At 40.1% G+C, this 24,642-nt stretch overlaps 2 protein-coding genes across 2 annotated transcripts in view; one reads left to right on the forward strand and one right to left on the reverse strand.

Moving 5' to 3' along the window:
• The window catches only part of CATSPER2 (cation channel, sperm associated 2), a 15,371-nt gene extending 13,084 nt beyond the window's left edge, over nucleotides 1–2,287 (reverse strand). Inside the window, exons 1-4 of the mRNA XM_012649139.1 lie at nucleotides 2,192–2,287; nucleotides 1,498–1,644; nucleotides 851–1,024; nucleotides 608–676 (exon numbers count right to left, since the gene is read on the reverse strand). Of these exons, the coding sequence (XP_012504593.1) occupies nucleotides 608–676; nucleotides 851–1,024; nucleotides 1,498–1,642 (388 nt within the window). The 5' untranslated portion in view covers nucleotides 1,643–1,644; nucleotides 2,192–2,287. The remainder of the gene's footprint in view (nucleotides 1–607; nucleotides 677–850; nucleotides 1,025–1,497; nucleotides 1,645–2,191) is intronic.
• Nucleotides 2,288–2,489: 202 nt separating this feature from the next.
• On the forward strand, nucleotides 2,490–24,435 carry PDIA3 (protein disulfide isomerase family A, member 3). The gene is made up of 13 exons (XM_012649321.1): nucleotides 2,490–2,874; nucleotides 8,329–8,407; nucleotides 9,630–9,747; nucleotides 14,615–14,722; nucleotides 15,926–16,055; nucleotides 18,227–18,343; nucleotides 18,661–18,786; nucleotides 19,673–19,855; nucleotides 21,104–21,212; nucleotides 22,222–22,350; nucleotides 22,915–22,994; nucleotides 23,681–23,738; nucleotides 23,983–24,435. Exons 1-13 carry the CDS (start codon nucleotides 2,708–2,710, stop codon nucleotides 24,097–24,099), a joined length of 1,521 nt encoding a protein of 506 aa, XP_012504775.1. The 5' UTR covers nucleotides 2,490–2,707; the 3' UTR covers nucleotides 24,100–24,435.
• The last annotated feature ends 207 nt before the right edge of the window (nucleotides 24,436–24,642 follow it).

Consider the following 24,642-nt stretch of genomic DNA (forward strand, 5'->3'; position numbering starts at 1 on the left):
AGGCCGGTTTCGAACTCCTGAGCTCAAACAATCCGCCTGCCTCGGCCTCCCAGAGAGCTAGGATTACAGGCGTGAGCCACCGCGCCCGGCCTGTCCTTCTGTTTTTAATACATTTCATATAATTTATGATTGGTTTAAGAGTCATTTCCTCTTTAAGTAATTTTTTGAGTCATTTAGTATCTTAAGTTATACCTAACTTTGTGAGCTTTCTTGTTTGTATTTAAATCACCTTTCTAATTATATTTGTAAAAATGTAAATGTTAGATTATGCACTGATAGGCACCACTCTCTTTAATAGAAAAGGTTAGTTCAAACAAATATTGGACTAAACTGACAAAAGAAATGAAATCGTTCTTCCCATTTCCAGTTCCTTGTCGATCTGTTATATTGCTACATATTATACTCTAAGTGCCTATGGGTATCCACTGTATTCTCTAGAGCCCTCCAAATGTTTCCAGATCTTAACCAGTTGCACAAATCCTACTCCAGAGAGGTTCATATAATTGTCCTTATCACAACTCAATTGATATTCAAAAATGCAAAACAATCAAGTTAGAAGGAAAATGACTACCATCCACTTCCTCTCTCATTCAATGTTAGTTCTCACCTATTTCAACCATAAATACAATTGTATTCAAAATGATGAGGAAGATGATAAAGTTCGTGAAGAGACGACCTGTTTTGTCTTAAGGAAACACAGAGAGTGGAGTTCTGATTTGTGTAGCTGAAATAACAAGGGCAAGAATAAACGCAGTGATAATGAGAAGACAATGGAGTCTGGGAAGGGAAAAATAAGTCATCAGGCAGATGATGAACAGCCATGGATAAAATGAGTGACATGAAAGGATACACTCAAGAACCCATCCAGCCCACAAGGAAAGAGGTGGCCTCCGACTGCAGCGTATGCGAAGCCTGCTCAACATTCTTTGGGCATATGAAATCCGTCCTTCATGTTGAGGCTTTATGGAGAAGCGCACTAGCTGGTGTTGATCTCCCAACATAAGTTTCTGCTGACGGGAAGGATCTATAACAAGTGTTTTAAAAGGATAGTGAATAAATACAGAGAAGTAGGTTTGGGCAGTAATACTGGCCCCCCCTAGTGTAGGGGCTTGCCTCACTGCTGCTCCTTCTCACATCAACTCAGAATCCTGTTAGTTTGGAGTGAGAGCCAATGTATTGCTTACGACCAGCACTGTCCATACCCATGAACAAAAGCAGCAGATTCGACCCTCCAAGTTTTAAGTGTCTTTGGTAGAAACTTTCCCAAGTCGGCCAAGGCTAGTAGCTATCTTAGGCCTAAAAGTGAGTGACATGAATTCTATCTCCTGGATTCAAATAGTTTTATATATAAAGCTCTTGATTTATCAAGTTTGGTGTAATCTCTAAACCAGTAATCAAACCAACCTCCCTTGAATTTTCCACCCTTAAATTTGTCTCTCTTTGGAGGATGTGAATAGGAGTCTTAAATTTAGACTAGTAAAGAAATAAGTTGCTGACCAAAAAAATCCCTGATTGTGTGCCGTGGCACAGCTTGATTCAAGCCTTGCAAATGCTCGATGAGAGAAAAAGTATCAATGAGACGTGAACGAATGGCATCAGCTCGGGGCAGCTGCACATGCCCTGGTTGTTGATAAGCGGCCATGTCTGTTAAGAAAATGGAAGAATCAAGTGTCATTTCACTCTTACACTTGCACCAAGGATTAGCGGTTTTCTGCCCCTCCTCCCCACCCTCTTTGCCCTGAAGATCCCTTAAGGTGCCCAAATCTATGAACTAGGAGCAGTTGGAAAGAACACATCCTCCTAAGACTCAACGTTTTTCGAAAACCAAAGGGAACAGGAGTCGTAAGAGATACTATGCAGTCGACCAAGTGGCAAAGCACCTTCACTTTGTGGCGGCATTTCTAATAAAGAACTCATTTTAAAAAATATATAAAAATGCAGCAGACATAATAGAGGGACGCGCGCCTGGACAAAGAAAAATCGGGCCCCACCTGGACCTGAGGGAATCGGGCCATGAGGTGGGGCAGTGGGAGGGCTTAGGTTGCCCCCTAAAGGAAAACCTAGTGAAGAGGAATTGGACAAAATGTAAAGGCCTGACGTTTTGAAAATGTGTCCAACTCAAAGTGTGTCCAGCCAACACACTCTTGGGGGCCATCTCCTTCTCACCCCAGTTCCCGCTTCTGGGCCTCACCTCAGCCCAGGTTCTCTCCGCCCACTCGGCCTGACTACACTCCTCCGCCTCCAGCTGTGGCGCCCCCTGAGCTCGGCTCCGGCCCACGCAGGGCGAGCTCAGCGCCAGCTCCCAGCCTCGCGGTGCCGCATTCCCAGCTCCGCCCTGCCCAACCCCCAGGATCCGGTGAGCCCCAGGTCCAGCCCTCGACCCTGACCCTAGCCCCTAGCCGAGGACCCGGCCCAGCCAAGCTCTGCTCGGCGTTCGCCGCTCATTGCTGGCCGCTTCGGCCACGCCCCACGCTCCGGCCGCCCGGCAGTTACCAGCTGGTCCCGCCCGCCCGACGCAGGCGCCGCGCAGCCAATCCGTGGCTGCCACACAGCAGCCCGAGCCGGCCTGGGGGTTGGGACATCCGACTGCAGGTCCGCCTGGGCCAGACGCGCGAGCGCAGGTAGCGTGTACGTGGTTGCTGTCCCAGCCTTTGCAGTCCCCGCCGAACCCCGACCCTCCCGGCCGCCCCCGCCTCACCTCGCCGCCATGCGCCTCCGCCGCCTAGCGCTGTTCCCGGGCGTGGCGCTGCTTCTCGCTGCGGCCCGCCTAGCAGATGCCTCCGACGTGCTGGAACTCACGGACGACAACTTCGAGAGTCGCGTCTCCGACACGGGTTCTGCGGGCCTCATGCTCGTCGAGTTCTTTGCCCCCTGGTGAGGCCACTCTGCCGGGGCGAGGGAGGGAAGACCAGGCTGGGCCGGGGGCTAGGGCGCGGGGAACGGTTGGGCCTACGCAGCACCGGCGCTCTCCACTATTCCTGCGGGCCCCGGCTGCCGCCGGCACATTTCCCACCCCCGGGAAGCCGGAGGTGCCTCGCTGAGAGCGGAGAAGTCGGTGCTGATCGGCTGGGAACGACACCCGAGAAGGAAAACCCGAAGGCTCCTCTCACGCAGGGCCACATCCTTAACCTCGGTGCTTTTGCGGCACTTCCTATTTGCAGAGGGTTTAGCCACCTCCTTCACCCTTTCCCCCTTCGATATGTATCTTAACAGTTTCCTGGGTTAGTCAGCATAAATGTTCTCCAGTCTACAGGCCAGGCATCCCCAAAGCCTTATAGTGGAAGCGAACGTTTCACCAAGTGCAGAAGTCTTGGATCCCAGGGTATTTCCTTCCTTCTTGCCCCACAGCCATTGCTTTCTAGCCAAGGTCACTCAGTGGCTGCAGAATGGTCATAAGTGCTTTCTTGAGGCAGGCAATTATTTTATCCATCGCATGGCGTGCAATTTCTGCATTAAGCGGATCACTTATTTCTCAGTACTGGCAGAAGACCTCTGTCAAAATAAAAGAGTAGGTGAACAAGAGTAATTCATTAGAATCTGTCCAAATTCTGAGTTTTCAGTTTTAATTAGGATTTCTGAAAAAAAATGACAAAGACTCCACAATGAGAAAGTAGCCAGTGTTGGACAAATACTCCATTTAAGGGTGACTTAATTGAACAAGGGTGTAAATTCCTTAGGATAGAGCTAACTTGAAATAAAAAACTGTCTTGGGGGAAACGGAGAGCAAATAGGATTTCTGCCCCAGTCAGCCTGTTTGTTTATTTTTCCTAAACCTCCAAATCCTAACCATAGCAAACTGATTATCTTAACCTTGGGGTAGCTCAATATATCCATGCTAATTACAGTACTTAATTTTTCCCCTTCTGACACAATGACCCCTAGTTAAAAACTATCTGTATTTAAAAGTATCAGTGAAAAAAAAAAAGTGTGTAACTTTTACTTGCTTCAAACTCAGGTCTTCACTCTTCAGGCTAAGCTGACCTGTTGAGGGTTACTCTAAAAGTACTGTAGTGAAGACCATCTGAATCAGAAGGATGTGCAATTTAAAGTAGGAATTGCTGGAGAATTGTGGGCCATTAGACTGTTAGTTTAAAGCAGAATTTTTTTGTTTCAATTGAAGGCATTCGTTCCTACTTTAAATTGTTGCACGTGCTTCCCTAAAACTACATATCCCATCATGCACTGAACTGTCCCTAGAATTGGGCGGATCTCTGCTGTGGTGTCTGCTTTTAATTGGTTTAAAAGAGAACGTCATCCTCCACAATGCCGGCAAGAAAGATCAGTTTTCTGTGTGAGCAATTCTGAGTCAAGGAAGTCTCCTGTTCATAATGTCTTTATTTCTTCACAGTCAACTATAGTATTTTTATTTATTAACACTTAAGCTGGAAATGTTTTCTGACTGCTATATACCTTTTTAAAGATCAGGAATATATCTCGAAAGGTAGATGGGAACAGTTAAAGAATCTTTGTTAAAGAGTAAAATGGCCCTATTTTGCTGCTTTTCTTTTCTTTTTTTTCTTTATCACCCCACAGATCATTCATTAAGGAAAAAATGGCCCTATTTTGAGCAAGTTCTTTTTCTCATTTGAGGTTTTTTCCACTTTCATTTTACAAGTGAAAGTGAAAGCTTTCTTTGCAGTTGATCTTGTAGACTAATATTTCCATTATGGAATTAATCATCTGTATAGGATGAGAGTATCTGGATTTCTCTGAGGAAATAAATAGCACTATTTAAATATTTGATAATTTCTGAAAATTTATTGATTAGTGTTGATTATAAGTCTTCAACATCGACTTATGTTGTAGATGTGTGTGCTACCCTCTAGGACAGTAGTAATAAATAATGATATATGTGCTGATTCCTTTACTTGAAATCCCCCCTACCCTCCAATTGATCTCTTCAGCATGAAGATTTAGCTCAAAAGTTAACTTTTTCGGCCGGGCGTGGTGGCTCACGCCTGTAATCCTAGCTCTCTGGGAGGCCGAGGCGGCCGATTGTTTAAGCTCAGGAGTTCAAAACCAGCCTGAGCAAGAGCGATACCCTGTCTCTACTAAAAAAAAATAGAAAGAAATTATCTGGACAACTAAAAATATATAGAAAAAATTAGCCGGGCATGGTGGTGCATGCCTGTAGTCCCAGCTACTCCAGAGGCTGAGGCAGGAGAATCACTTGAGCCCAGGAGTTTGAGGTTGTTGTGAGCTAGGCTGACGCCACGGCACTCACTCTAGCCAGGGCAACAGAGTGAGACTCTGTCTCAAAAAAAAAAAAGTTAACTTTTTCCTTCCCTGGACAACTAACTGGTTGATCCTTCCTCTGTATTGGTACCTAATAATACTATCTGTCACCCTGCCAGACTGGTGCTCCTATGGGGAAAGGACTGTATCAATTTTTCTATCAGAGGCTAAAGAAGCATTTGGCTCATGGCAGGCATATGAGATAATGATTCTTGGGTGAATATATATGGAAAGCCATTAACTGCTAGGTGCCATCACTGAGGGTAGATGGGACTGTTTATGCTTTAATATTTTCTAGGGGTGGGTGAAAACTTAATGGTTGGTCTTGATGGATCTGTGTAACTGACCCTTATTTCCCTTAAACTCCACCCGAGTTCCATTCCTGCTGTATTTAAAGAGGGCAGTCTCCAGCCTCATTGGAACTCTTTGTGCATTTGATGACTTTAAGGATATTGCTGGCAGGGTGTGGTTGCTCATGCCTGTAATCGTAGCACTTTGGGAGGCTGAGGCAGGAGGATCACTTGAGGCCAGGAGTTTGAGGTTGCATGAGCTATAATGATGCCACTACGCTCTAGCCAGGGCGACAGAGCGAGATTCTGTCTCAAAAAAAAGGATATTGCCAAAGTTTAGGGCAATGGTTTTCAGTCCCAGCCTTGCAGCTTACACATACACCTGTCCTTCCCGGATTCCTGGAGATTTTCATTCAGTAAGCCATGCATACTGTTTTGTTTTAATTCTCTGTGGATATTTTTTATTCATTTATAGTTGACACCCACTGGCCTTACCTAATAACTGTTCCATACAGTTTTTTTCTCTTCAAATGTTTGAAGATAGTTAAGGTGAAACTATTAATTCATAATTCTGTTTTGCCTTCGCCTTGACCAGGAGTTTGAGACCATGTTGGACAACATAATGAGACCTTGTCTCAAAAAATAAAATAAACCTTTATTATGGTCTGGGCGTGATGGCTCACACCTGTAATCGTAGCACTTTGGGAGGCCAAGGTGGGAAGATTGCTAGAGGTCAGGAGTCTCGAAAGAATAAAACCCCATCTCTACAAAAATGTCAAAAAATTAGCCGGGCATGGTGGCAGACACCTATAGTCCCAGCTGCTAGGGAGGCTGAGGCAGGAGGATTGCTTGAGTTTGAGATTGCAGTGAGCTATGATGACGCCACTACACTCTAGCCCAGGTGACAGAGCAAGACCCTGTCTAAAAAAATAAATAAAATAATCCTTACTGTGTACCCCAGATAAATTTATTTCTCAGATAAATTGGTTATTTTATTATATTAAATCAATTGTAATTTGCATATTTTGGTTGCAACCCAAGTATACCTAATATCAATGTTTAAGTTTTTATGCAAAATTAAAGGAATACAGAAGATAATAACAAATAATACCTTATTTCAAATAGGAGCCTTTGTGTGTGTGTGTGTGTGTGTGTGTGTGTGTGGTTGGTTTGATTTGAGACGAGGTCTCTGTTGCCCAGGCTGGATGGAGTGCAGCGACAGCATCATAGCACAATGCAACCTCAAACTCCTGGGCTCAAGGGATCCTCCTGTCTCAGCCTCCCAAGTAGCTGGGACTATACATGTGCACTACCATACCCAACTAATTTTTCTATTTTTTTGTAGAGATAGGGTCTCACTATGTTGGTTAGGCTGAGGAACCATTATTTTATGTCTCATGAAGAAAAAAATGCCACCATTGAAAGTATGATTACAAGACATATCTCAATTTCAGAAAAATACACATGTGTGAAATCCATTATAAGGAATGCCATTTATTCACCATTCAGTCAAAAACAAAGCCAGCACAGTTGAAACCTCTTTGTACCTCTTGGGTATCTTATGTGCTCCCTCATGTTTTTTTTTTTTTCGAAGGCAGAGTCTTGCTCTGTTGCTCAGGCTAGAGTACAGTGGCAGCATCACTCTTGGCCTCAAGCAATCCTCCCGCCTCGGCCTCCCAAAGTGATAGGATTGCGGACATGTGCCACCGTGCCCAGACTGTACTCCCTCATTCTGAATTTAGTGTTTATCATTTGGTTCTTTCATACTTATAGTAAATATGTATGTGATCCTGCAACATCTAGTATTACAGTCTTTTTTTCAATATCACTATTCCTTCATTAAGCTTTCTAATAATTATTTTTGAATAGGTCTCCTAAAGACCTTGGAGAATCTAAGCTCTTATAAGTCCTTTGTTTTAAACAAGTTTTAGGGGTAAAATATTTCCGTGTTACTTATCCATCTATCATTTAATAAATTGAGACTGTTGGCTGTGAAATGTTTCTTTTCTATTTCCTTCTGTTTTCTTTCTGTTTTTGCTGTCTCTTGGGTGGTTACAGAACTACTCACTTCCTCAAAGTGATCCCTCTGCAACCCATTGGCTTTTGAAGAGATGATGTACATCTGATGGTAGCTGTTCACTGATAAGGAAGAATATATTTCGTGTCCCCCTCCCCCCACATTGTATATACAGTGTACCTCTGGGACTGTTAGGACTTTCTGGGTAGAGGAGCAGGTGCTTCTGCTGGCCCTCGGGGAAAATATTCTAGTTTACATATTTTCATCAGTTTTCATGGCCAGGTGAACTGTATAGCTGTAAAAATCAGGCTTACTATCTTAAATATGTCATTCTAATGCTGCGTTAAAACTCAGTTGATGGCTAGGCATGGTGGTTTATGCCTGTAATCCTAGCACTCTAGGAGGCCGAGATGGGAGGATCGCTTGAGCTCAGGAGTTTGAGGTTGCTGTGAGCTAGGCTGATGCCACGGCACTCTAGCCCGGGCAACAGAGCCAGACTCTGTCTCAAAAAAAAAAAAAAAGAAAGAAACTAGATGCTGCTCTGGGTTGAGCCAGAGCTGTACAGTCAACCTCACGCTTGAGATAAGACCTTTACCTCTGAGAGCTCTGGTTTACCTCAGCAATAATGGATGTTATTCAGGTGATATTTTTGCTTTTGCAATCACCTGTTAGCTCAAAAGTAATACTATATATATAATATATTAGAAATTCTTCCTTGGGAGACAAAATTAAGTTTGTAGGATTAAACCGAGAATTTGGTTTTTATATATATATACATACATACAGGTGTGGACACTGCAAGAGGCTTGCCCCTGAATATGAAGCTGCAGCTACCAGATTAAAAGGAATAGTCCCATTAGCAAAGGTAAGTACAGGTGGATTCTTCATTTAAAGGAAATGAGGTCTTTTAAAGCGTAGTTTATAAAATTAACATTCATTTTCTCTACTCTTACAGTGATAAGAATGAATACTAGTTTTTGGGAAAATATACGACTGACTATTGTATTAATTATAGTTTCAAAAGATTAAAAGCAGTGACACTAAGAAAATTATTGGCATAAGAAGTAAAATATACGGTAAATAAGAATTAAGGGGCAAATATGGAAAGTAAAAGTACAGTTGTAAAGGTTAGAGGAAAATTATCATTGAGTGAATGAGTTCCTTAAACTGCCATATGATAATCACAATGATGGGAATAGGAAAATGATATGAGTATGTAATCAAATTGGTCAACTGCAAACTTGGTATTTGTTTTTACAATTAAAGTAATGCTTCCAGAATTTTGCCATCATTCTGTATAGTAAATTCTAGTTCTAGTCTAAAAGTTCACACCTCTGCCAGCCTCAGATAAACAGAAGTTCGATCATGATTTAATTTTTGCCTCTTTTATGACTGTAGCCTGTGTGATTATAGACACATTAATTTTCTGGACCTCAGTTTACCCATCTTAGAGCATAAGGATCATACCTCAGACTCTTGTAAAGATTAAATGAGTTAATGTATGCAAAGTGCTTGGTTTGGAGTACATGGCTTAATAGATGGAAATTGTTTTCCCTCTTCCTGATAGGTTTCACTAGATCTGTTATCCTATGCGTTAGCCTGGGTTCAAACTAGTTCAGGGAGCATGTACAAGTAATGGTACCTTTGCTAATAACTCTAGATGATTTGCAAAATCAGATTATACCCTACCCCACCTAAGAGGATATGTACACCCATCCGTATATTCCCTTGATGATAGTTGTTATTAAAGCCACTGTTAATAATTTAAGTGATTTATCCCTCATATGTTCTAAGGCAGAAAAAAGGTAGAGACCGCTGCTTTAGATAATAGAGACTCCAAGGGCAGAATTTAAATAGTAATTTTTGTATTTTGTATGAGGCCTGGGAATCTCAATTTTAAAGAATGCCTTTGGCAGTTCTGCTATAGTTAGGCAAGCACCAGTTTGCCCGAAAGATCTAATGTTCTGTGGCGTGTATGCCAATTGCTTGATCCTCTCATGATTTGACCAATCCTAATATTTTGGGAATATAGGAAGAACTTGGAGCAGATATTTGAATAACAAAGTAGTTTTTGTTTCAATCTTTAGGTTGATTGTACTGCCAACACAAACACTTGTAATAAGTATGGAGTCAGTGGATATCCAACCCTGAAGATATTTAGAGATGGTGAAGAAGCAGGTGCTTATGATGGGCCTAGGACTGCTGGTAAGGATCCTCGATTACATTTTGGAAACCGAATTTGTTAAGTACCTTATTCTTTGTAGTGAAAACATGAAAATGTGTTTTTCTACATAATATACTTTCTGTCTTAAAAATTCCTCATCTATGAGGTTAGTTTGGCAGTTAACAAGGGACCTCTCTAAATTAACAGATTATGTGAGTAATATAGAAAATACTTAAACTTGAGTTATAAGATCAGGTAGGCATTTTTTCATGTGACAAATATTTATTGAATTCCTACTCTGTGCTGGGTAGTCTAGATATACTAGGTGCTTAGCATTTATTGATAAAACTGACAAGGTTGTGGAGCTTACATTCTGGGGGGTAAAAGAAAGAAAGCAACAAACAAGTTTTAAAAATACAGGCCGGGCGCGGTGGCTCACGCCTGTAATCTGGGAGGCCGAGGCAGGCAGATTGTTTGAGCTCAGGAGTTCGAGACCAGCCTGAGCAAGAGCGAGACCCCGTCTCTACTAAAATTAGAAAGAAATTAATTGGACAACTAAAAATATATAGAAAAAATTAGCTGGGCATGGTGGCACATGCCTGTAGTCCCAGCTACTCGGGAGGCTGAGGCAGGAGGATCGCTTGAGCCCAGGAGTTTGAGGTTGCTGTGATTGAGGATGACGCCACGGCACTCTAGCCTGGGCAACACAGTGAGACTCTGTCTCAAAAAAAAAAAAAAAATACATATGTGCTGGGTACCGTGGCACAAGCCTATAGTCCCAAATACTCAGGAGGCTCTGGCAGGAGGATCCTTTGGGACGAGGAGTTCAAGGCCAGCCTGGGCAACGTAGCGAGATCATTCATGTGTGTGTGTGTGTAACCACCTTGCACACATTAGGAATGCTACTATTAAAAAAACCAGAAAATAACAAGTGTTGGGAAGGATGTGGAGATTGGATGGAACCTCTGTGTGTACTGTTGTTTGGAGTGTAAAATGGTGCAGGTGCAATGAAAATCATTATGGTCGTTCCTCAAAAAAAATTAAAAATAGATTTACCATATGATCCAGCAATACCACTTCTGTGTATACAGTAAGTCCTTGTTTAACATTGTCGATAGGTTCTTGGAAACTGTGACTTTAAGTGAAACCAATGTACAGCAGGTCTTCGAATCACGTCCTTACTTAAAATGTTGACAAGATCGTTACACATTATTTCCGTTTAAGGTCAAGTTGCAGTTTCCAAGAATCTATCAACAACACTGAGGATATACTGTATACTTAAAACAAGATAGTTGTACACCTACATTCATGGTGGCATTATTCATGTAGCCAAAAGGTAGAAGTGACCCAGGTGTCCGTCAGTGGATGAATGGTAAACAAAATGTGCTGTATACATACAATGGAATATTGTTCAGCCTTAAGGAAGGAAATTTTGGCACATGGCTACAATATGGATGAACCTTAAAGACATCATGTTAAGTGAAATAAGCCAATCACAAAAACCAAACACTGTATGATTCCATTTACATGAGGTATCTAGAGTGGTTAAATTTGTAGAGACAGCCAGCCACGGACTGGAGCAAGGGAAAGGGGGAGTTGTTTTATGGGTAGAGTTTCAGTTTTGCAAGATGGTAACAGTTTGGGGGATTGGTTGTACAACAGTATACAACCAATATACAACAGTATACAGAACTATATACTTACACATGGTTAAGATATGTATATTTTAACAATTAAAAAATCAAAAATATATACGGATAAGATAAATTCAGTTATGATAAGATTGTTAAAGGAAGAAAATAAAGTGGGTGATGTAATAGTGATTGAGAGTGTGAGAACCACATAATCAGGATGGTCAAGGAAAGTAACTTTTGAGCTAAGACCTGAAACATAGGAAAGAGCCAGCCATGAGACAATCTTGGCCAGAGCTTTCTAGGCAGAGGGAAATCAGGCGGCAAAAAGTCCTTAATGTGTAACTGAGCTTGGTGTGTTCAAGGGATGAAAAGACCACGTGGCTAGAATATTATTAGCCAGTATGAGGTAAAGTTTGAGAGGTAAATGTGGCCTGGATCCTGCAGGGCCCATAACTGATGAGGAAAAAATATTCTCATATGATCAAAGACATTTTTACCTTGGGCCTATCAAATAATCAGGCATATTTTTTACCTATTCATGATGGAAAGCCAAGAGGAAAGCATCGAATTTGGGGATTTTAGGAGATGTGGAATTTTTTTTCAGTATGTGTGATTGTTACTCATACACAAAGCTCTGCATGTCATAACCCCTGCCTAACTCTGATGCCATTTCAAGACTGTTTGACCTTGGGGCTTTTCCCCTGGCTGTATTCACAGCCTAAATGATCTTTGTTTCCAGGGCTTGCTCCTTTGTGTTAGCCAGATCATGGCTTAAATTTCACCTCAGAGAGTCCTTCCCAGGCCACTAAATCTAAGGTAGCCACCCAGTCATTTTCTTATCAGATCATCCTCTTAATTCTCTGCATATAGCTGGGTGTGATGGTGTGTACCTATAGCCCCAGCTGCGTGGGAGGCTGAGGCAGGAGGATCAGCCCAGGAGTTTAGGTTGCAGTGAGCTGTGATGCCACTGTACTCTAGCCTAGGTGACAGAGTGAGACCCTGTCTCAAAAAAAAAAAAAAAAAATTCTCTGCTTAGCACTGGCTATGATCTGATTTTTTATATTTATTTGGAGGTTTGCTATATTGTAAGCTCCAAAGAGCAAAGACCTTGTTTAGTTGATTTACTGCTCTATCACCAGCACCAACTCTCCACATACAGTAGATACTCCATAACTTTTTGTTGAATGCATGAATAAATATTTTGGCCCAATTGAGGCCATTTAGCCAACACTCAAAATTTGATATTTCTAATAAGCACAGAAAGAAAAATCACTTTCATCATAGTCCTGAGTTAAAGTTCTTTATCATATATTGTGATACAGTAATAGCAATCACTTTGAAGACTAAACAATTTATACCCAGTTTCAACTAATGTATTGATAAAACCCCTCCTCTGGGAACAGTTGAGGAAAATATTTAAAAGAAAAAAAGTTGGGGCAGTGGCTCACACCTGTAATCCCAGCACTTTGGGAGGCCAAGGTAGAAGGATTGCTTGAGGCAGGAGTTGGAGACCAGCCTGGGCAACATAACAAGACCCCACCTCTACAAAAAGAAAACTTAGCCAAGCATGATGGCATGTGCCTATAGTTGCAGCTACTAGAAAGGCTGAGGCAGGAGGATCGCTTGAGCCCAGGAGTTTGAGGTTGCAATGAGCTATGATAAGGCCATTGCAGTCTACCTTGAGCAACAGAGCAAGACCCTGTCTCAAAAAAAGAAAGAAAAGAAAATAATCCATAAATAGACAGAAGAAGAAAAAAAATTACCTGAGACATGCAAAATAGGCTTAATCATGCTGAAAGAGTCGAACTGTACTCTCTTAGCCAGTTAGCAAATCATTAGAGTACATAGGAAAAGAAAGGGGTGGAAGAGGTAGAATATCATGAAAGAGTAGTACTGCCTCTGGCCTGTGAGCATTTTGAGCCTGTGAATGGTATCAATAGACCCCAGGACAAAATAGAATAACCATCTGTCAACTAGGCTTAAGGGATGAAAAGATTTTTTGTATGTGGTTATTTAAACGTTTTAAAAACTTTTAAATTTTTAATTTAATTACTTTTAGTTTTTAGAGATAGGGTCTCACTCTGTTGCCTAGGCTGGAGTACAGTGGCCTGGCTCACTGTAACCTCGAATTCCTGGGCTCAAGTGATCCTCCTGCCTCAGCCTCCTGAGTAGCTGGGACTACAGGCATGTGTCACCAAACCCAGCTAATTTTTTGTTTTTGTAGAGATGGGATCTTGCCGTGTTGCCCAGACTGGTCTTGAACTTCTGGCCTCAAGCGATCCTCCCACCTGGGGCTCTCAAAGTTCTGGGATTACAGGCATGAGCCACCATGGCCTGGCCCTATTTAAACTTTTTTTGTACTTAGCTAGCTCATTGTACCTCAGTAGGAAAGTATGGTTTTGGCTGGATCCTATACATGGTGTGATTTGACAGAGGGCGTGGAGAGAGAGAGAGATAGAGATACACAAGCTAGCGAAGTGACTGCATTTTTTGCTTTAAAAATGTAAGGCTAAAGGTAACTGTGCTGCTTGAGAATAGGAATTTGTCTATTCATTTAACTTATTTGCAAGATGGATGTTTATTGAATTTTCTATGTGGTAGGCACTGTTAGAGCTAGGTATATATCAGTGAGCAAAACAAAAAATCCCTACTCATTTGGAATTTACTTGATAGTGGAAAAAGAGAGATGTAAAAATAATAGTTAAATCTCTTTGGAGGGCAGTTTAACAATTATAAATGTATATATCCTCTGACCCTGTGAATCCACTTCTAGGAATTTACCCTATAGATACACTGTATCATGTGCAAAATGTCATTAATACAAGGTTTATCACAGAATCATTTGTAACAACAATATTGAAAACAAATGGCCATCAATTGTGGCTGATTGAATTATGGTATATCCATGCAATAAAACACTAGGCAACTATAATTAAAGGTTGAGACAGCTCTATGTATATTGATATAAATTACCTCTAAACTGTGGTAAATGACAAAAACAAAATACAAAACAGCATGTGTAAATGCTGTCATTTTGAGATTAAAAGAAAAATATAATGTATATGTAATTGCCAGTTTATGCATAAAATGTCTAGAAGGATATACAAGAAACTGGAATCTCAGAAAGAAACTGGGTAATTAGGGACAGAGTAGGAAGAAAGCTTTGATGTATATCCTTTTGTACCTTTTGAATTTTCAATCATGTGAATAGTTACCTTCTCAAAAATTATAAATAAGTAATTGTGTTGCTATAACTTTCATCTTGACTTCTAAGATGGAATTGTCAGCCACCTCAAGAAGCAGGCAGGACCAGCTTCAGTTCCTCTCAAGACTGAGGAAGAATTTAAGAAATTCATTGGTGATAAAGATGCCTCTGTAGTGGGTAAGTAGCAAATATTTAATTATGCCATAAAATCATCAGCTTGGTTTCAAAAACCCTCTATGTCTGGGAAAACCACAAAGTTAAAACAATTTAGGAAACTTTGGGGCAGTTGAAAAGATAACTACAAAATTAGGTCAGCATTACTATAATGTGGGACAAATTGATATTTTACTTGAGTGGGTTTGTGTTATAGATGTAAATGTTATAGATGTAAATGTTATAGACATTATAGATGTAAATGTTAAATTTCCATTAAAAGACTAGAATAGGAATATCTTCAGCTTTTTCTAACACTTTTTAACCTCTGATATTTAAATCATGTAATAGGGTAGTTATGACTGAAAATAAGGTTTTAAGGCAGGAGGATACAAGTAAATAATAAACTTCTGTGTCTGCTATTTTCACAGTAATTGGGTAGTTTAAAATTTAAGGTCAGATTGCTAGGATTTGTCTTACATTTTTACAGCAGTCTTTGCTTTCTCAGGTGTTGCAGTATGTATCTCATTTTATCCTTAAAATGAGCCAATTATACACTTTCTGCATGTTAACTTTGTTTTTTAAATGTGATATATGATAAATTTGACTAAAAATAAATTTAATCATGTAAGTTATGTTTGCGCTTCTCTTAACCTCGTAATTCCTATAATAAAACTGACTTTCTGGCAGCAGATGGTTTATTTAAATTTGAATAAACACCATTTCTTATCATCTGGATCTTAATGTTTCTATATATTTTACAGGGAATTGACTGTAAGCAGGCATTTATTAAACATTAGTGTTTCTGTCACTTTTCTAGACTTGTAGTTATAAAGACAAGTAAGACATAAAAAGAACTGATATACAGTTTATTTTGACATATTATCTTAATTTAAGCCTTCTGATACATGACATAGTCCCTGAAACTCTAGGCAGTTAAGCAATTTGCCCAGATTTACTCAATTATGTAAAAGTAGAACTAAGACTTGAACACTGACAAATCCTCTCCTTTGGCTCTCAAATATTTCTGTAAAGGGTAGAGGAAGAATCCTTATCCTAAATATTGTTCCAGATATCCGAGGTAGTCATAGTAAACCCAGTGCTCCTACCTATCTCACTTTGCTTATCTGTAATAGAATGAAGGCTTTGAAAAATAGAAGAATTTTAGAGTTTTGAATATCCATTAGCATTTATTGCTTCTTCTTTTGTTTAACATTTTTTATGTAGGTTTTTTCGAGGATTTATTCAGTGAAGCTCACTCTGAGTTCTTAAAAGCAGCCAGCAACTTGAGGGATAATTACCGATTTGCACACACCAATGTTCAGTCCCTGGTGAACGAGTATGATGATAATGGAGAGTAAGTGACTGTGTTGAATGCCCTTGTACATCTCGGGACCAAGTGCTATTGTGTGAACTGGTGATTTTTATGCCTAATTTTTTCAAAAGGTTTATTGAGTGCTTCCAAGATAGTAAGCTAAGTGCTGGAAATTATGGCTGCCTTTGAGGGGCATCTGGTAGGAAGTGACAGTGTATAAGTGAATATATGTTGTTATGATAGAAGAATTTACACGGTGTTAGAAGTACAAAGGAGGGCGTGATTTTTTTTTCTTCTTTTAGAGTGTAGTGTCAGAAAAAGCTTTATAGAGAAGGTGACTTGAAAGATGAGTTTTTTCCAGGAAGGTTATGGCAGTTGAGATTAAAATTATTCCAGATAGAGCAGCAGGCGTGAGATGTATTATTATCCCCATTTTATAGAGGAGAAAACACACAAAGAAGTTAAGAAAATTACCTAGCTTTGCACAGCTAGTAAATAGCAGAACTAGGATTTGTACCTGGAAAGTCTGGCTGCAGAGTTAGTAGGCTTGACCACTAGGCTAACCTAGATTGAGAGACACAAGGTATGTAAATGGATTTGGAGCCACTTGTGGCTCATTAGCAAGCATACCACCTGTTAACCTTTGATTTATTAATTGTGGCTGCCTCTCACTTGCCATCTAAACTGGTCTGCCAGTCTCTAATCAGAAGTCTTATTGAAAATACCTTATGTGAAGGATGTTTTAAGACCTTCATGTGTACACCACAGCCATGTCATCATTAAAGATCACATTGGGAACTGCCCAATTTCTATTTTTGAGACTAACAGCTCTGAAATTGGTAACTATGCTTTTTTAAAAAAATTTTATCCCTATTCACATTTTTGCTTGCCCAGCATGTTTGTATTAGAGTCTGGTTTGCCATGTAGTATCCCTGTGTTCTATGAAAATGCCTGTGTTTTAATTGACATAAAGTTAGTTCATGGTTAATATTGGAAAGAATAAGAAGGGGATATAAGGACTTAAAGGTGTTAAAACATAGCCAAAAACAAGCGATGAAGTTTGTGTGGGTGTGTGTAGTGATGGTGGGGGGTTGGCGGGGGAGGAGTGAATGTGGGAAAAGCTAGAGGCAAGATATTGTTAGAATAGTGGTGTTTTGTGGGAAAGCTGGTACTAAATATAAAGCTGTGACTCAGAACCAAACCTGATGTATAGTTTTAGCTGAACAAAAGACTGGAAATTAAAGAAGAAAATTGCCTCCTCAAGTGTTCCAGTGGATTCAGGAAAGCTTGACTTAGGTGAGAGGCAAAGAAGTACCAACAAGACAAAATTTTGTGAACTTGGCTTTACTTGGCTTCTCTATCTTAGGAATAGAGAACTCTACGACAAAGGAATTTCCAATGAACTTAAGCTAAATATTATCTATAATTGTATATCTACCTATAACATTTTGTAACTAGAAGGAATCTTAAAAGTGTTTTCTGTACTGAAGTACTTTTCTTACTATGTGAGAGAGGTGAATTTTCAAGGAGAATGATAGGGCAAGGTACCTTCCAATAAAAGCAAGCCCTGTTTTATTGTACATATTGGGGGGGCATAAATTGGATTAAATTGATACCAAGGTCTTTGAAATTAGTGGTGGAGCTAAGATTAGAACCAAGATCTCTTAACTTTCCAACCCAGGATTTATTAAACCCCCATACCCAGTTATTGCACCCAAGAAGTGGTTAACATCTTAGTGTTGACGAAAAGATCATGTTGCCGAGTCTATGGTACCAGAAAAGAGTGCCTTTTTCCTTTTTTTTGAGACAGAGTCTTGCTCTGTTGCCCGGGCTACAGTGCCATGGCGTCAGCCTAGTTCACTGCAACCTCAAAACTCCTGGGCTCAACCGATCCTCCTGCCTCAGCCTCCCTAGTCGCTGGGACTATAGGCGCGTACCACCATACCTGGCTAATTTTTTCTATTTTTAGTGGAGATGGGGTCTCGCTCTTACTCAGGCTGGTCTTGAACTCCTGAGCTCAAGCAATCCTCCCAGCTTGGCCTCCCAGAGTGCTAGGATTACAGGTGTGAGCCACCATGCCCAGCTCAGAAGAGAGTCCTTTTGTGCTTAGATGGTGATAGTAAAAGTGGCAGCAAAAGTAGGTAGTCAGAGCTTTAAATAATATGGGAAACAGTTCCTCTGCTATCTGCTTACTAAGACTTTTTCTTTTAAAGGGGTATCACCTTATTTCGTCCTTCACATCTCATTAACAAGTTTGAGGACAAGACTGTGGCATATGCAGAACAGAAAATGACCAGTGGCAAGATTAAAAAGTTTATCCAGGAAAACATGTGAGTACCCCTTTATACCTTGTCTAGGATTTCTTTGCTTCGTTTTAGTTTGTTTACCTCAGTTACTAAGCAGAGCCATGTTTTGGCTTAAATAGCCTATTCAAGGGGTTATAACAATAATAGCTTAAGTTTATATTAAAGCAGTTATGTGTGGGCCGTAGAACTCCTATTGTGGCTCTGTAAGTTATATTACTCAATACTTGTCCTAAATGTTGAAAATCTCTTTCCTTTGTAAGTGCTATCAGTTACTTTGTATATATAATTCCATAATATAACTATGAACCTACCAGAGTTGATAATGGATTATTTCATTTCAGTTTTGGTATCTGCCCTCACATGACAGAAGACAATAAAGATTTGATACAGGGCAAGGACTTACTAATTGCTTACTATGATGTAGACTATGAAAAGAATGCTAAAGGTTCCAACTACTGGAGAAACAGGTAATAAGAATTTTTTCCTTTGTAAACACATTTACCCAATTTATAAACAGTCCCTTTTTTTTTTGGAGACAGAGTCTCACTGTGTTGCCCAGGCTAGAGTGCTGTGGCATCATCCTCAATCACAGCAACCTCATGGGCTCAAGCGATCCTCCTGCCTCACCTTCCCAAGTAGCTGGGACTACAGGCATGCGCCACCATGCCCAGCTAATTTCTTCTATATATTTTTAGTTGTCCAATTAATTTCTTTCTAATTTTAGTAGAGATGGGGTCTCACTCTTGCTCAGGCTGGTTTCGAACTCCTGAGGTCAAACAATCCGCCCGCCTCAGCCTCCCAGAGAGCTAGGATTACAGGCGTGAGCCACCGTGCCCGGCCAACAGTCCCTTTTAACTATCCTGTTACCATGTGTGATGTAAGAGCAGAAAAGGATGGGAACAAACTGTTTTCAAAAATCTTTTGGGCATAGCTTTCATAAGTATTCCTTTGTTTTATGATACATTATCTCCAAACCTTCCAGTAAAAGGTACAAATTTGCTGTAAAAAACATTGTGCCTACCTACTTGCATATTTAGACTTGCATTTTATCCTTATAAATTTTCTTTTCAGATCAGTCATTAGGCCTACAATAGGTTTTATAGTTACATAGCAAGATTCAGTGGGAGTGGACTGTTTGATTGGGTATCACAAATTTGGCAGTGAAATTCCTAAGACATTGAAATATACCATAATTCTATGTCAGTGCCCAAAAACAGACTGTTCAGACTGATTCCAGAGGGCTGCAGGAACTGTAGAACGTAGTCTTTGCTTTCTAGCCACTTGCCTCTTAGTTTCAAAAGTGTTTTACCACTCCGGTATAGTCTTGGCACAAATATCTCTTATTTCCTACAGAGTAATGATGGTGGCAAAGAAATTCCTGGATGCTGGACACAAACTCAACTTTGCTGTAGCTAGCCGCAAAACCTTTGGCCATGAACTTTCTGATTTTGGCTTGGAAGGCACTGCTGGAGAGATTCCTGTTGTTGCTATCAGAACTGCTAAGGGAGAGAAGTTTGTCATGCAGGAGGAGTTCTCGTGAGTTCTAGTTAACATGAGTTTGGGATTTGATTCTGCAAGGAAATTGTTAAAGCCTTTTATACAGAGGATTTATGAAGAGCAATAATTTTGGAATATGAAGATAGTTCTAGTCAAGACCTATGACTGTCTTTTTTCTCAATTGACTTAATTATAGGCACTTTAAGGATCATGATTCTGAAAATGAACAAAAGCATGGCAGCTTATAATTCTTACAATTTCATTCTGCCATTAGAAGTAGTAATAGAATCCATGCTACTTCTTTTTGAGATTGAAAGGGTGAAAAACCCATTTCTGGATATTGTATATGTTCATGCGAAGTCAGGATTTCACATCAGTGAAAAACTAACTGCCTGTTTGTCTTCCCACCTTTGATTGTTGTTTTTAAAACAATGTATGAAAGAATTTAAGGCAAGTACTTCCTTTTTACATTTGAAATGGTGTTTAAGAGTTTAAAATCTTTACTTTTCATCTCGGTGACTTTTAATTATTTTTGTTCAAGTTTATCAGATTTTAACATGAGGCAAGATGAGGTTACCACTTGAGGCTAATGGGGCATGTATAGGTGTTTGTATGTTTTCATGTTCTAATTTCAGGGAAATTTTTTCACTCAAAATTGTTTCCGTTAATGAGATAGTAAATGGAGGGTTACTAGCAATGAGAAAGGAACATTTTGTGGTCAGTGATCGATTAGGTGACTATGGGATTGTATTGGGGCTGACTGAATAATGTTGTTCTTTCAATCATTAAAAAAAAGATAGTAATAGAGAAGATTGAACAGCCTCTTTGAGATTGATATAATTTCAGATCAAACCAAACCAACCCTCTCACGTCCCCACAGAATATCTTAAGACCCCAGACAAATTTTTACCTTCACCTTTTGAGACTTTGGGAGATTAAGACAAGAGAAAATCCTTCTTGTGAGCCAATCAGTAAAACAAGATACTGTAAATACACATTTATTCTCTAGAGTGACAAGATAAGACCTGGTTCTTGTACAAAAATGAATCTCCAGAAGACCATTGTTTCTTCCTTCTCTGAACTTTCTAATTCACAAAGAACACAGTAGAAATAGAAGGAGGTGGTTTGTTTCTTATCAATCAGTACAACATATTGAGAGATAAGAGCCCTTTTTTTACCCTTCAAATTGAAACTAAAATATGTAGAAGCTATTCAGAGAAATTGCTTTTAATCCTTGCAGTGATAGGAGTAAATTAACAAATCTGACCCTTGTTTTTCCAATTGTAGGCGTGATGGCAAGGCTCTTGAGAGGTTCCTGCAGGATTACTTTGATGGCAACCTGAAGAGATACCTGAAATCTGAGCCTATCCCAGAGAGCAATGATGGGCCTGTAAAGGTGAGGTGCTCATAGCCTCACCAAGCTATAAGCAGTTGCCTCCTCATTTCTTTATCCCAAAAATGCTGAATCCAAATGAAGACCTTGTTCACCATCTTTTTTTCTGTCCTCACCTCCTTGAATCATAAAGAAAACATTGGCAGAGTTCATAATGCTTGGTAGGGACAGAAGAACAAAACCTTCATAGAATTTTCTGATGGAACTTATATTAGGGCTATATTACTGTCTGGGATAGAGCAAACTAACCCATAAGAATAGTTCTGTTGCTCTGTAATTTTTCATTAGAGACAGGGTCTTAACATGTAGCCCAGGCTGGTTTTGAACTTCTGGGCTCAAGCAGTCCTCCTGCCTCAGCCTCCTGAGTAATTGGGATTACAGACATGTGACACTGCACCCATCTGGCTTGAAATTATTTTAAGGAATGGTTAGGTAGCACTTATCCATCCTGTAACTTCCTGAACATAGTTTGACAGGTGACAGACATGGGTATGAATTGGTTTCTAAGGAATGCCAATATTTTTAATATAGTCTGTAAATGTGATTTGGGTTTCCATGACTTATTTTCAGTGGTAACACATCAAATTTGAGAGGGATTGGATCCAGAAACAAATGTAGCTTATGAATTTATTCTTTTTTTTTTTTTTTTTTTGAGACAGAGTCTCATTCTGTTGCCCGGGCTAGAGTGCCGTGGCACCAGCCTAGCTCACAGCAACCTCAAACTCTTGGGCTCAAGTGATCCTGCTGCCTCAGCCTCCCAAGTAGCTGGGACTATAGGCATATGCCACCATGCCTGGCTAATTTTTTATATATATATTTTTTTTATTTCTTTCTATTTTTAGTAGAGACAGGGTCTCGCTCTTGCTCAGGCTGGTCTCGAACTCCTGAGCTCAAACAATCCACCCGCCTCGGCCTCCCAGAGTGTTAGGATTACAGGCGTGAGCCACTGCGCCCGGCCTGAATTTATTCTTTTTGTTACCCTACCAACCAGAGAATCTTCTGTGTTTTCCAGGTAGTGGTAGCAGAGAATTTTGATGAAATAGTGAATAATGAAAATAAAGATGTGCTGATTGAATTTTATGCCCCTTGGTGTGGTCACTGTAAGAATCTGGAGCCCAAGTATAAAGAACTGGGAGAGAAGGTAAGTCTGAACCCTATTCTGAAAATAAAATTTGAATAGGGCTGGAAAGTTTACGTACACATTTACCATTGGCTAATTAGTTAACCTAATTAGTTTAGTTCCTGCGTGATTTTTTTCCAGCTACTGTTTACGCACTTCCTTTTGACTGCCCCCTAGTGTCTCTAACCTGTGCAGTGCATCAGATACCCACTTTTAACATTCCATTTCTCAGACTCAATCTAGATTATAGTTAAAAAGATCCAGAAGCTTCTGAATTTTGGTAATGGCTTATATGAATCTATATGTTGCTTCCTTTTAAAACACTTGGCTTAGCCCTTATGATGTCTTATTCAGGCCAGGTAAGTTTGAACGTGGCTCTTTGTAGAGTCTTACTATGTAGGAGCCAAGAAAGAAAAGGGAAGCTTGTAGAACATTAGGTACTATCATGCAATCTACTCTTCCCATCTGAGCAACACCTTATCCAGGTGTATGAAGAATGAGATTGTTTTAAGTCCTGAATTTACTAAGTGTCTGCCCCTCAGTCACTGAAAACTTGAAATTTAAAGATCTAATCTTTATTAACAGCTCAGCAAAGACCCAAATATTGTCATTGCCAAGATGGATGCCACAGCCAATGATGTGCCTTCTCCATATGAAGTCAGAGGGTAAGTAGATTAAAAATTAACAAAATCGTCTAGGCAATTGATTTGAAAAAAGCTTGTAAACCACCAGGAAACCATTTCTTTACTGAACATAGTTTTGGGGGGAGGGTTTCATATTCCACTTGAGAACAGAACCACTGAATCCTTTTTGACTTAGAGTTCTGTAGTGTGAACCCACATGACTGCCAGAAATTTTGTGAGCTCTCATTCTTGAGTGTTTTGTTGGGGGGAGTGTTGTGACAGGGTCTTATTCTGTTGCCCAGGTTGGAATGCAGAGGCACCACTGTAGCTCACTGCAACCTTGAACTGCTGGGCTCAAGCCATCCTCCTGCCCCAGCCTCCCAAGTAGCTGGGACTATAGACATGTGCCACCGCACTGGGCTAATTTTTTTATGTTTTGTAGAGATAGGGTCTAGCTAACTTGCTCAGGCTGGTATTGAACTCCTGACCTCAAGCAATCCTCCTGCTTCAGCCTCCCAAAGGATTACCAAGTGTGAGCCATTGCACCTGGCCCATATTCTTGAGTTTTGATAGGATGTAATTTAGCCACTGACAAAGAATAGTATTTGGTCAGATTGGAAACCATGAAGAGAGATTATTTTCAGAAACAGTTATTGAGGAAGTATATGTCAAGAGTTACTTTGGAACCTGAAATTAGTAAACTTTTTTTTTTTTTTATCTTTCTCCAGTTTTCCTACTATCTACTTCTCTCCAGCCAACAAGAAGTTAAATCCAAAGAAATATGAAGTAAGTGCATTGTCCTGTCTCCCCACAAGTATACGCACAGACATAAACACACACATACACATGCTTATACATATCCAGTTCTTTAACTGAATTTATTTAACTAGAAACTCTTTCAACTCTAATGGGCAATATATGTGGTTGCTAAAGTGCTTTTACAGACTGAAAAGTCTTCCAATTGGGGAGGAGGGCACAAATTAGGGTTCTTTAGAAAGTTCAATTTTCAGAGTAATCTTTCTGTTTTCAGGGTGGCCGTGAATTGAGTGATTTTATTAGCTACCTGCAGCGAGAAGCTACAAACCCCCCTGTAATTCAAGAAGAAAAACCCAAGAAGAAGAAGAAGAAGGCACAGGAAGATCTCTAAAGCAGCAGCCAAACATACTACTTTGTAAAAAGGACTCTTCCACCAGAGATGGGAAAACCATTGGGGAGGACTGGGACCCATATGGGATTATTACCTCTCGGCACTGAGAGGACAAAATGGATGTAATCTGAATCCTGTTAAAATTTTCTCTAAACTGTTTCTTAGCTGCACTGTTTATGGAAATACCAGAACCAGTTTATGTTTATGGTTTTGGGAAAAATTATTTGTGTTGGGGAAAATGTTGTGGGGGTGGGGGGAATTGAGTTGGGGGGTTATTTTCTAATTTTTTTTGTACATTTGGAACAGTGACAATAAATGAGCCCCCTTTAAACTATCTTTTTTCCATGGGATAAAGGACCAAAGGTTCTCTAGACTATCACTATCCAATAGAACTTTCTGCAGTGATGGAAATGTCCTATAATCTGTACTGTCCAGTTCTTATATCTATGGAGCATCTGAGATGTGTCTAAAGTCTACAGCCATACTACTACAACATGCCCAATCTGGTCTGAAATGTGGCTAAGAACTACATTTTTAATTTTC

The sequence above is a fragment of the Propithecus coquereli genome, unplaced genomic scaffold, assembly GCF_000956105.1.
Source record: "Propithecus coquereli isolate 6110/MARCELLA unplaced genomic scaffold, Pcoq_1.0 Scaffold3, whole genome shotgun sequence".
Taxonomy (NCBI): domain Eukaryota; kingdom Metazoa; phylum Chordata; class Mammalia; order Primates; family Indriidae; genus Propithecus; species Propithecus coquereli.

Coding starts and splice junctions, on each gene's coding strand:
- PDIA3 (XM_012649321.1), top strand. CDS start 2,708: ATGCGCCTCCGCCGCCTAGCGCTGTTCCCGGGCGTGGCGCTGCTTCTC. Junction 2,875..8,328: donor GTCGAGTTCTTTGCCCCCTG/GTGAGGCCACTC, acceptor ACATACATACAG/GTGTGGACACTGCAAGAGGC. Junction 23,739..23,982: donor TAAATCCAAAGAAATATGAA/GTAAGTGCATTG, acceptor TTCTGTTTTCAG/GGTGGCCGTGAATTGAGTGA.